A 12443-nucleotide genomic window follows, 5' to 3' on the forward strand; every position below is an offset into this window, starting at 1 on the left:
ATTTGCTGACCTTTTGAAACTGGGAAAAAAAAAAAAGAAGTTTTTCTAGCCATGGGCGCAATCATTAATTAGAGAGTAGAGGGAATGCCCCACCATGTAGGTGCTAGAGGGTCACTCTAAACAAAGGATTTATTGTGTTATATCTAACTAAGAAAAAAAAAATCCCATTCCAGTCACCAGGAAACTTAATTTGTACATTTCTTTATTTAGTGTTCCTATGTTGGTCATTTAGATGATATTTATGTTGATTTTTCACTTTTTTAATTTTTTTTTTAACTACACAGAGCTTTCTTATTTTTACCAGCCTCTTTTTAAGTGTCATGTTATAGTTGCACATCCGAACATTATCTGAACTCACAGGCTTTGTTATGGTAAAGTTGGAGATGTTTTCGTTTACCCTGTCAGGCGATTAGATTCCTGTCAGAGGCAGATCAGAAAGTTAATACCTCTACTGTCTTTTTGTGTCTCGACTTTGGGATTGTTTACCCATCTCTGTACGATAGACCCTCCTTTGTCTTTCGTCTTTAGCTCATGACGGCAGTAAATGCCAAGGCTCTGCCGGAGTGCTTTATCTGTGCACGTCCACGCTCTATCTGTTTTATACGACTCCCCGCACTTGCTCTGTCCTGTCCTGCTCAGCCCTGCTCCCCTTTTCCCTTTCATGGACTGTGTCCCTCTTTCACTCCCTTCTTGTTCTCTCGTTGCTGCTGCTGCTGCTGCTTCATTCATCTGATCATTCCTCCTCTCGCCGGTCAAGGAGTGACCGACCTAAGAGTGGAGGAAAAGGAGTATTTAGCGCGGTGTCACACTCATATTCTCGGACTTTCTCGGGTCGTGCTTTCTTTGGTTTTCGCCCCCCTTCCTCTGCTTCAAGCACTGTGGCGACCTATGGGCAAAGATGGCAGAGCAGAGGCTCAGGCTCAGAGGTAGGAACGCTTGACGGTTTCGGTGACAGCGATTTGCGCCACACGCATACTAGATTAAAACTGCAGATATTGGTGACAAAAATGCACACTTGTTGTGGGGGCTTGAGAGTGGATCAAAGTGGCTGCAAGGTCTGGTGCAGCCGAATCGTGCTTGTGGTTTAGGTGCAGCAGTTGCTAAAATTTCAAAAGGTTTTAGTCCGGCAGAATATTTTCAAAGAAATTTCCTGGTTTTATGCCATTTTTTTTTTTTTTTTAAGATTCTAAATTTACATGCATTTTTAAGTACTATTTACCTTAATACTTCAACTACCTTGTTTAATTTGCTTCTTTAAAGACAAAAAAAGCATAAAAACTCCAGTTTTTTGCTCTGAGTCAAGTTGAAATTAAACTCTTTCACCAACCTCATCAGTGGTTTATAGTTTGCTGGTTATAGTTGTTATCTGGAGTCACTCAGCCTGTACACAACTTTTCACTTTGTGAGATCCAGCTTTACTATATTTTCACTCACCGCTAACGGTGGCATTTCACACACCTACACGGGACCACAGGGGCGTTTTTTGAAGATCGTAAATAGGGATACGTGTTAATCTCTCCGGACGTTCAGTGTGTCCTTACAAATTCCTGGATCACCGTGAGGGAAGAGTGTCAACAGGGCTGTGCTGACTGGGGCATGCTTAGACAAGTGACCATGAGGGGAGGAGGAAGGCATGCTTGGGGAAATTATAGGAATTCTATGCATTCCTATCAACCTATAGTCAGAGTAATCCACATCTCAGCCAACACACTTTAAATATGTTTTGATTGTTCAGAACTTTTGTGTTTGGCTGTTTGTTTGTTGGAAGCTTGCCATGTCATAAAATGTTGAAGTCCAATATTCAGAGAAGCATTTTAGAGCCTAAAATGAGAAAGTATCCTGGAATGTTAATCAATTCTGGCGGCTCACACTTCAGCAACCTGTAGTTGGATCACTGCTGTTTTATTTATTTTTTTTGTTTTTTTTTCCTGCGAGCCACCAGAATTGACAAAAACTCCTGGATAAGTGTTGGATTTTTTTCAGAAAAACTGAGAGAAGGTGCGGTTGCCTCCGATTTAAGCCTGTTTGATGTTGCGATGACCCGGATAACTGTGAGTTAGAATAATTTCCAATTGAACCTTCCACTGTTTTTCAAAGCAGACATTGAAATCGAAACTTTTTTCTCTTTGACCCAATGAGAGTCTTGGGAAGCAAACCTTAATGAAACAGAACCAGCTCTACCATATAAGGAACGATGATGTCTCGTCTGGAGCTTCAGAGTATAGCAGTATTATAGTAAACAGACAGCAGATTGTTTTGTCCACAAAAAAAAGTCCTTTCTGAAGGTAATATGCAAAATAGATGAGCATCCGCCGCGTATTGGTAACACAAACGCATGACGTGAGCTCTCTTAATTTCCACAATGACTCACCCACACAGGAAATTTAGATGAGATGTTTAATGCCAGCCTCACTCGGTAAAAATTTTTAAATTGTCGGTTGATTTTTTTTAAATCCTAAGAAAAAAGTTATAACGGGGTTGGTCCTACAGTATGTAGTGTCCGGACAAACGACAATCACAACAGAGTAAATCAACAAGACCGACGAGAAGGAAGCAGTGGCAATCGTTTGTGGACTAATTTTAAAATGGCTGATTAACGTATGGGAATAATACGAAAAGATAATAAAACAGGAGTTACACTCAGGTAATCATCCACATTTTAGGCCGATCTCTTCCGGCCTTCTCCTTTGTGCAGCCGACATAGAGCGGGTCCTTTGATTGGGGCCCCTGAATTGGGACACACGTGATATCCGGCCGAGACAATCCAACATGTTGAATATTCACAATGTTAGGGCTGAGTGGTCCCAACGTCCTTCCAAGCAGACTAGCTAACAACACACCACACACACCAAGAATATCTCATAAGATATTCTCTAGAGCCATTACGATACTGAGGGCACCCCAAAGCTTGTTGGAAGGAGAAGATTTGGTCAAAAATAAGTATATAATTGTCATTGTAAACCAGGCATAACATTAATATTTCACCTTATACTGTAGATAAAAAAAAATGTGTATAAAACGCCTCTTACCACTTGTTCATTGTCTTCTGCTGTCTTATTGTTCATATTTTTCATATTATGGGCGACTGTGGCTTGATGGGTTGAGTAGTCGTCTTGCAATTGGAAGGTTGTGGGTTTGATTCCAACTTCATTTTGTCACATGTCGATGTGACCTTGGGCAAGGGCAAGGCACTTAACCCAATGTTCCCTACCGAGGTGTGTATCGGTGTATAATGTGTGCGTTAGTGAGTGCGTTTGGGTGAATGTGGCCCTAGTGTACAGCGCATTGAGTGTTCAGCATGACTGGAAAAGCGCTATATAAGTTGAGTCCATTTACCATTTTAACTTTCCTTTTTTCCACCCCACGTGTAGCATTAGCTTGAATTAACCTTTTAAGGCAACGTGACATTTTTTTGGCGGGAAATCTTCAGAATAAAGTTTGTTGTGGCTTCTTTACTACAATGCAGTGAAATCGTCACTACCAAAACGCGGACTAATTATGTACATAAAAGTTAGCCTTTTGGCTGCTTCCATTCACGGGCAAATTGCTTCGAACAATCACTTTGTGGCTTACTAACAACATTTTCTGGTTACACAGGTCAGAGAAAATGGCGTGACGAATGCAAATGCCTGTCAGAGTAACAAGTCTAGACAGAACTAGAGCAAAAAATACATTTACTTAATTATTGCCCGAGTTTTGGTTTTCTGCAGGAGTTTTTCTTAAAAGCTGTCATCCAGTTAGCATTTGCATCCTTGAGTAGGGTGCCGGTATGTTAGGTATCAGAACTACTGTGCTCAGACAGTTTTCTCCTGACTTTATACACCTCATGCGTCAGATCATCAGGAGACCTTACCATTGCTAACTCCTTCTTGGGGGCCGTTGTTGTGCATTCATCTGATTTTGGTGCTCCTTACATGATATCTTCCCTCTTTGGCCTGTACTTTCTGTTATCTGTTGAAATGGTAATAAATAAAACTACTGTGAGCCCAAATGCAGTCGAAAGGATGAGAAAAAATCTTTGCTCAATGAGAAATGAAGGCACACAGATATTAGTTCTTTGTTCACGACATTCATTTTCTTAATCTACCCATCGGTTTTTAAGACTTTTTGACAACTTTTTCCCCAGTCTGTGGCCAGACATACTGTACATTTTCACTCTATATCTTCAGCTAAACAAATAAAAAAACAAACAGTTTAATCAGATCAGATAAAATTTTGAGGTTGTAATTGGTGCAGCAAATTTTGAAATTTTCCTTTTAAGCAATGGGGTCTCGTGTTAACTTTGCGATTCTGTCTTGGAAACCCAGACGGTTTGTTTGATTTTCACCTCAATGGCTCTACTTCTCCCTGCTGTGTGGTCACAGGCTCTCCTCCTGTCACCAGGAGTTAAAATAAGGCCGTGTTTTTATGAGCCAGCTGTGTGTTCTCAGCTGGTAGCTTGAAGAAACATTTCTCTCTGTCTCTCTTTCTCTCTGTTTGACCATATTTTACTGTTTGATAAATATTTTTGAACTCCTGGTTTAGAAGCGGAGACCAACAATCAGTTAATAAATTAGGAAAAGTCGAGCTTTTTAATGTTCAATGTGGAAAACTGAAAGGATTTAACCAACTGTCCGCACTTCATTACAGTAGATTGAGAACATGCATGGACTCGTTGGGATTTCCTGTCATGATGTAACGCCTCCTAAACTTAACTCACAGTGTTTGCTACACATAGCTGTGTTGAATGTGCAAAGTCCTGATCATCCAAACCTGACATGTTTGTAGTTGGTTATCTGCAACACGCTGATGAACAGCAGAGGTTGAATGTTTGTTCTGCAAACACGTGGCTCTTGCCTCGCTGTGCTTGTGCAGTTTAGTTCTCCTCGCTGGGTCTATACTGGATCTGGATCATATATCTGAGTGAGGTTGTGTTTTTTTTTTTTTTTTTTTTAAGGGAGTGTTTGACAGCTCAGTTCAAGTATTGCTGGTAGGACTGGGCGATTATGGCTTAAAAATAAAATTTAAATACAAATGTTTTGTTTTTTTCCTCCCCCACCCTTCATTTTCGTTTCACAAAAAGAAATTAAAGAAACTATTTTAAAAACCTGCTTTTATTGCAAGTATTTCGCCTGGGAGTTGACCTGAGTTCAAGTGCCATAAGAAAATTAATAAATTAAAGTGCCTTGTATCATGGTAAAAAAAAAAAAGAAAAAAGTTTCCTCTTTAAAATATTTTGACAATATATATTTTCCCAGACCTATATTTGGCATTACATGCTATTTTCTTCATGGAAGCCCAATGAGTGCATTGGCAAAATAAAACCCAGATTTTCCAAAAATGAAATCTTAAAAATAAAAATCATAAGTTCAAATTAATTGATTAAATCGATTATCACCCAGTACTAGTTTCTGGTAGCTAAGAACTCAAAAAGTCACCTGTTTTACTTAGTAATATTACTGTTGATTTAGATTTAGTATTGATGTTAAACAGCAAGAAGAAATACAGAATTTCCAAATCTGACTTATTTATAAAGCATATTTAAAAACAGCAAGTTTGCCAAAATGCTGTACTGTACATACTGAGATAGTTAATAAATAAAATAGAACAAAGACAGAATAAGAGCATATCAAGTCACACAGCTGGTCATTAAAAATGACATTTTAAAAAGACTCAAAAGCAGGAAGGAAATAGTTTAAAGGGTCAGCGTGCACTGGCTAGAAAACTCCTTAAATAGATTATGTGAATAGAAAAGGACACAAGCTTAACTTATTTCCTTCGTAATAATTAACATGCATGAGAAGGAGGAGGGAATCGCCTTTAAATGAGTTTGCAATTTGTTGCGGCCTTTGCTTCTTCTTTTTCTATGTACCATGCATTCAATTTAAACCATCTGGAGATTTGATACGTCATAACCTGAAGTGTGTTGTATGGATAATACCTGATGTATCATAAAAAACACAAAAGTAAATCTTCGTCAGTTTTAATCATCATATATTTTTACTATTTTTGTCTCAGTATCAAACTAAATACACATTTTCTGTAAATTTCATTTTACCATAAACTCTCACGGTCATCATGCATCTTTTGTTGGAAAAAGGAATTACAAACGGCCAAGCCCTTTGGAGAAGATACTTACCTATAACTATCCTATCTAGTCCTATCTGACTGTATTAAATCCCCTATACCTATATAACCGCTGTTGTCACTTTACCAGAACTCACTAATGCAGTTGGTCTGTTTTACATGATATGACCCACCAAACAAAGGCTTTTAGTTTGTCCTCTGTCCACAATTTGCTTAAGTTTTTACTGAAAATGTGCTCTGTAATTTTATTAACATCTTGCTGGGTCATTCAACCCCCTTTGGTTGAAACCTTTACAGCTGATCCAGCCTAAGATGATTACAGGCACACAGATATTCCCTACTTTATACAGGGACGTACCTGTCTTGGCTTAATACCATCATAATGTTTTTCTAAGAGCGAACTGCGACTTTGCACAGACTCCACTTTGTGAAGAGGATAAATTGTATTATTTTTTTTTCTTTCTTTTTCATTCAAACACACACGCTCAACCTTGCCACTACTTTGATCTGCGGCTTGACATTCCTGTGCCCTGATGAGAAGGTGAAGCAGGCGGATAGAGGGGGGCGCTGTGCATGAATCACGTTTATTGTCTTGCCAACATGGTAAGGTACAGAGCCAAGGAGATCCGAGTCTGCAGGGACCCACTCTTCAGGAACCTCAGAGGCCTGATTATGGTGCTGATAAAGCTTTAAGAGCAGGAGGCCCCATGTGGAGCCTCCAGAAAAGGAGAATTGATATCGTAGCAGCATACCTGAATTGAAACCTGTCACACTCCTCCTGCTCCAAGTGTAGTTTTTTTTTCTCTTCATTTTGTGGATCCCAGCTGCCTTTTTTTTTGGCATGTTAAGTAGTGTAACCTGACCATTTTAAAATGGATATAAGAACTGCTTTGAAAATAAGTTTTCATTGTAAGACATGGTTATACTAATATTATGGAGTTGACATTTTAAACTGTGTTAGACATCTTAGATCCACTATTAGTGAGATTTGTCTGTTCAGCATTACTAAAAGGACAGTTTGAGTTTTTTTACATTATGTATTAAGACTTTTAACTGAGGTTTCCAAAAGCCTGTCAGGATTTCTAAAATCCACAAAAAGATAGAATGATCAAAGGGAGAAAACGGAGCAACCGGCTGCTCTCCATTGAGCCTTCCTGTTTTCATCCTAATGTCTTGCTCTCTTGCCGCCTGAATGGACTACAAACATGGCTGTCACTTCACTTTAAATAGCTGTTTACTGTGCGTTTTAACACCTCACCGATAATGGAAGCTAGCGTAGAGTCTTCCTCTAAGCTCAGTGTCAAACTTTAGGTCTTCTTTGATAGGTTCTTCTTTTTTTCTTGTTTTCTAGCCTTCCTGTTTCTCCTTGTTTGCTTTCTTCAGTCCGTGTTACTAACATCCTTTCATCCATCAACCATCCATAGCCTATACATGGTTTTCCATGATGTTGTAACTGCAATGCCTTTCCTTCTGCAAAGTCAAAATGTTTAGGCTTTGTTGTTAAATCCTCAGGAGGTGCTTTAAAAGATCGGTTACAACGCTAGACAACCTGCGAAGTATTAACCAGCTTAGACACTTTCCTTTCCTTTTTTTCTCAGCCGCATCTCACCTATCCAGTTGTTCAGCCTATTGTCTGCAACATCTCTGAAATAAGGGAAGAAACTTGTCAATTTGTAGTGATTTAACTCCCTCAGCTACTAGAGGTAACGATGTGAACTTTAGAAGAATCAGAAACCGACCATTTTTTTTTTGACTAAACATATCACTTCCTGTTCCCTCACCTCTTCACCCCTCGTCCTCCGGCCTCGCCATGCGTTACATTCTTGTTATTATATCCTTCTCACCCAGCCGGCGGCCGCAAACACACACTTTAAACACCCCGAACAAAGGAGGGGGGGCCACTGCTGGCCCCAATGAGTTTACCCTTTTAACCTTCTGGGTTGAGTTCAGCCCGATCTACAAGCCTCTAGTTAAAGTGTCTTCCTTAATATCGGCATGCTGTTAAAGTTAAATGGAAGATCTGAGAAAACAGCCTCTCATCATGGAGGGGGGGTGCCACGTTAAGAAAGAAATGTTCGATTAATGTCAAGGGAGATGCAAATGACTGCTGGTTTTATTATAGATACCACACTGCAAAAACAGAACTAAAAATAAGTTAGATTGCCTTGAACTTAGTGTATTTGTCCTTGATTTGAGAGGGTAAATAAGATGATCTGCCAATGGAGTGAGTATTTTGACCCCTAAAATAAGATAATTAGACATCCTGCACTTGAAATAAGATGATTGAGATGAGTTGTTCCTATTTTAAGTGCATAAATCTTATTCCATTGGCAAATCATCTGATTTGCATGCTCAAATCAAGGACAAATACAGTAATTTTAAGAAAATTCCACAAATTTTTAGTTTCGTTTTTGCAGTGCAGTTCTTCACTGCTATACACTGGTCTAAGTAGGACCTTAGGAACAGTGTCAGCAAACAAGTATGAGAGCTTTCAAACACATGAGAAGGAAAATAAACATAGTATCTTTGTGACTGAAGTGACTTTTCTGCTGTGAAGCTCAGGATTCTGCTTCTGGCTTGTTTTTCTTTACTGAAGCGGAGGAAGCCAAGATATCCCAAATATTTTGTTTTCCACCCTTCAAAAGCTCTGATATGTTGTCGGAAAGTTCATTTCCGAGCGTCCGAGCCGCCCCGATCCATTACACAAACCCCGCCATTGCTCGGTCACATCAAAGCAGCGGACCCTGAGCCCGAAACACAATGAGGCCTTATTGGAGAGCTGCGTTCGGAGAATAAAGGAGGAGCAGTGAAAGAGGGAGTCAAGTGGGAAGAGAATGTAAAATATGTGTAAAGTTGGATTCTGCTGGAACGGTATAAATGGGCAGGGGTGTGTGTGTGTGCACACGAGCAAGTGGCTTCGGTGTGTCGGACTTGCTTCTGAGGCGGTGCACGCGTTGACATTTTTCGGCACGTAGTCAGAATGTTCTTTTTCGGGCTTCGCTTTGTTCCTGTAATTTTCTAAAGTTAGTGCCACATCGATCTGGATGCTTTTAAGCCATAATTGCCTCCAGTTACAATTATCACTCACCAGTGTGTCAGTGCAAGAGGGTGAGGCTGACCTGAAACGAAGCGGGCTCCAGAAATAAACCCGTCGACTTTAAAGATGTTCTTCACTGTCCCGCAAAGGTTGATTAAATGCTTACTGTCCTGTAACTTTCCCCCCCCTCCACAGATGAGCACGATGCTGTACAGAAGAAAACATTCACCAAATGGATGAACGCGCAGTTCTCCAAGGTATGTAACGCACTGGATGGAAAAAAGCAGCTTTTAGAACATACCATATACTCTCCCTGTTGTCTTAACAGAAAAGCTCGGTGTGCCTTGCAGTGCAGTGACTGTGTTCAGCCCTAAAATCAGTGGCTTTTTTTCCTCTCTAATTTCTGAAGTGTAGTTCTGCTGTTCACAGGCTGGTAGACTAAATAGTTGTCACATGCCGCGAGAGGGGAACAAAAAAACACAGGATCTTCTCTTCGTTGATGTCTCAGTTCATCAGTGCCCCCAACAACCATTATTTCTCAATGTTTATGCTTTCCAGCTTTTAGACTTCAGGATAGTTGTAAAGTAGGATGAAGCCACTCTGCTAGACTGAAGCTCTGGATCAGTTTGTTCTTTGTTCAACTAAACAAGCAGTTTTACGTAACCCTACCGTTTCAGTTAAAAGTTTCTTGGTATTATTTAGGTACTTTGCTGAATTAAGCAACTAAGCAGTAATAGAAATGATCACATGTTATGCATAAGATAATTTCATTGATAATGATGATGATGAAGAAATTTATTTCAGACAATTTATAAATTCAACACATTTAACAAATATTAAATAATCAATTTCAGAAATTAATAAAAATAAATAAATAATAATAATTAAAAAAATTATCAATTTAAGACATTCTTCAATCAAGTACCACATAAAAAAGTAATTGGTAAACATTAAGTTACATTTTCTGTTCCAATTCAATTAAATCATTTGAACATAAATAGAAATGAGATAAACAAAATTTTCCACTAAATAAAATATATCAGGTATATTTACCCTGATAGTTGGCATTGATTAATGATTAATGAATATTAATTGTATTTTCTGTAGATTTTATTGATTGTGATTCAGATCAACATTAGGACCACTTGGCTTATGAAATTGGATAGATATAATGACTCGTGACAAATGAAGAATAACAAGTAATTTTCTGCTGGAAGATATTATTACTGTCTTTAGGTCACTTTTTAGTGGTTTTGGTTTCGTTGACAACTTTGTTTTTCCTTTTGATTTTTTTTTTTTAAATCAGATTCAAGCCAGAACTAACCTGTCTATTATTACTTCTTTATCCTTTTTAGACAGGGAAGGCCCCCATCAAAGATTTGTTTTCTGACCTGAGGGATGGAAAGAAGCTGCTGGACCTGTTGGAGGGTCTCACTGAAACTGTCCTGGTAGGTCTTGCAGTTTTAAATATAGTGAATATTAATGAAACAGTTCAAAACAGCCGCTGTTTTGGTTCAGTTTGCAGTTTTTGGGTCAGTTTTGGTTTCCCTGTTTTGTCTTGTCCAAACTCCAGATATGCAATAGAGCAGTTAAAGGAAATCTTGGACTTAGTTATGTCATTGTCTATGTTAAAGCTTGGTGTGATAATTTTTTTATTCAATTAAACATTTCCTTAATGTTTTATGATTATAATGATTTGTTTTCCCAGTAATATGAAAAACATTGCCAATTGTTTGCCTTCGGTTTTGTTCAGACCTTTGGGGATCAATGTTAACTCATTTATCTTTTTCAAGGTTATTCTTTAATTTATTATATGTTACGTTGTCTTATTCAGCATTAGAGATGACTTTTTAAAAACTCTTTTTCATATTTTCCATTTATATATAGTGATTCGGATACAAATTGGCAAGGAAAACATCTCAGTGGAAAAGTTTTTAACCACCTTTAAAAAACACGATACCAAAACAGTACGTTTATAAAACAAAAAGAGCAGAGCACAGTTTTCCTGTGCACTAATGGCATTTATCATAAAAATAAAAAATGTATTTTTATCCCATCCCTTATAGGATCTCTGTCATCCGTCTTTGATCCCTTCAGTAGCGTCTCGCGTTCCTTGCACCTGCAGTCATGTTCACGGGCAGCTGTCTCTTGGCCATATACGATGGCACGCCGATACCCGCTCTCTCTCTCTCTCTGATACTGGAATCCTAATGCTATAATTGGGTGCTAATGAGTGGTAGAGGAATGTGAAGACTTAAAAAGGGATCTGCAGTTGGCTGCTGTTCATCCAGCCATTCTTCCCATAAGTTGGCCCATGGACAATGCTGATGGGATAATGGCCGTGATGAATGCGTGGCGTAACACGCTGCGCTGAGTGATGACATAGTTTTTCCTCCTCCGAGCATTTCACTTCCTGTTTATTTTAGTTTTTTTTTTTTTTCCTGAAAAGATCGGTTCGTGTTCCGCTTTCTGAAACGAGCAACTCTGACGAACTGCAGAAAATGTTTGTCCCCCGTGTTCGCTTGAGTCCTGCTGCTTCATTCTGGGTGGTGAGCTGTGAACAAGCCTTCGGCTCATTTCTGCTACGCTTCCTCTTCCTCAGACCAAAGAGCGAGGTTCCACCAGAGTGCACTCCCTCAACAACGTCAACAAAGTTCTGCAGGTCCTGCTTCAAAATAATGTGAGTACCTGCCTGTGTTTTTTTTTCTTTTTTTTCTTTCATCGTTTGTCATCAGCTGCTGAAACATTTAGATCTGTTAATCTTTAGAAAGAAATTGTAATCAGAAAGAAGGAACTGTTTTCAACTTTATATATTAAAGTTATTTGATTAGGTCTGAGATAGTTAAAGTAACTCTTTCTCTAACAACTTTGTGCTGTTTTGAACTTCTCCTTGTTTTCATGCATAGTCCTCTGCATATAATACCTGGATGTAAACGGTAGGAGCCAAGGGGAAGGGCAATCTCATAGGAAGTAGTTGAGCCTGGAGGTTTAACTTAATTCGTTGTACAACCGTTCACACCCCTAGCGATTCTTTTAAAGCAAATGCAGCTACAGCATTTCCTAAATTTATGCTTTATTGCTTTAAGGGCGATCAGAGTTTTGTAATAGATAAGTCACAACTTTCATATTCCATGAGATATAAATATGATGTGACATAAAATGCTGTTCCTTTTAGCCCCCTCTGGCCGCTAAGCTGGGCTATGATTCATATTTGTTTCCTCACGACAAACAGAGAGCAGGACGATAGTGGAAGAAAAAAAAATGTCTCTACACCTCATTGTTGGAGAACTGCAGTGGCATCCTGGGGTCAACAAGTCTCTCTAACAATCATTAGATCTAC

At 38.9% G+C, this 12443-nt stretch overlaps 1 protein-coding gene across 7 annotated transcripts in view; it reads left to right on the forward strand.

The window, feature by feature from the left end:
• utrn (utrophin) overlaps positions 1 to 12443 on the forward strand; it is a 242331-nt gene that overhangs the window by 20201 nt on the left and 209687 nt on the right. For 6 of the 7 annotated variants that reach the window (XM_036147379.1, XM_036147378.1, XM_036147377.1 and 3 more), the window contains exons 3-5: positions 9299 to 9360; positions 10459 to 10551; positions 11706 to 11783. In XM_036147379.1, coding sequence (XP_036003272.1) covers positions 9299 to 9360; positions 10459 to 10551; positions 11706 to 11783 — 233 coding nt within the window. Of the gene's footprint in view, positions 1 to 800; positions 927 to 9298; positions 9361 to 10458; positions 10552 to 11705; positions 11784 to 12443 lie in introns of those variants that run through there. The other variant, XM_036147376.1, reaches the window with a different exon arrangement.

Source organism: Fundulus heteroclitus, chromosome 15 (assembly GCF_011125445.2).
Source record: "Fundulus heteroclitus isolate FHET01 chromosome 15, MU-UCD_Fhet_4.1, whole genome shotgun sequence".
Taxonomy (NCBI): Eukaryota; Metazoa; Chordata; class Actinopteri; order Cyprinodontiformes; family Fundulidae; genus Fundulus; species Fundulus heteroclitus.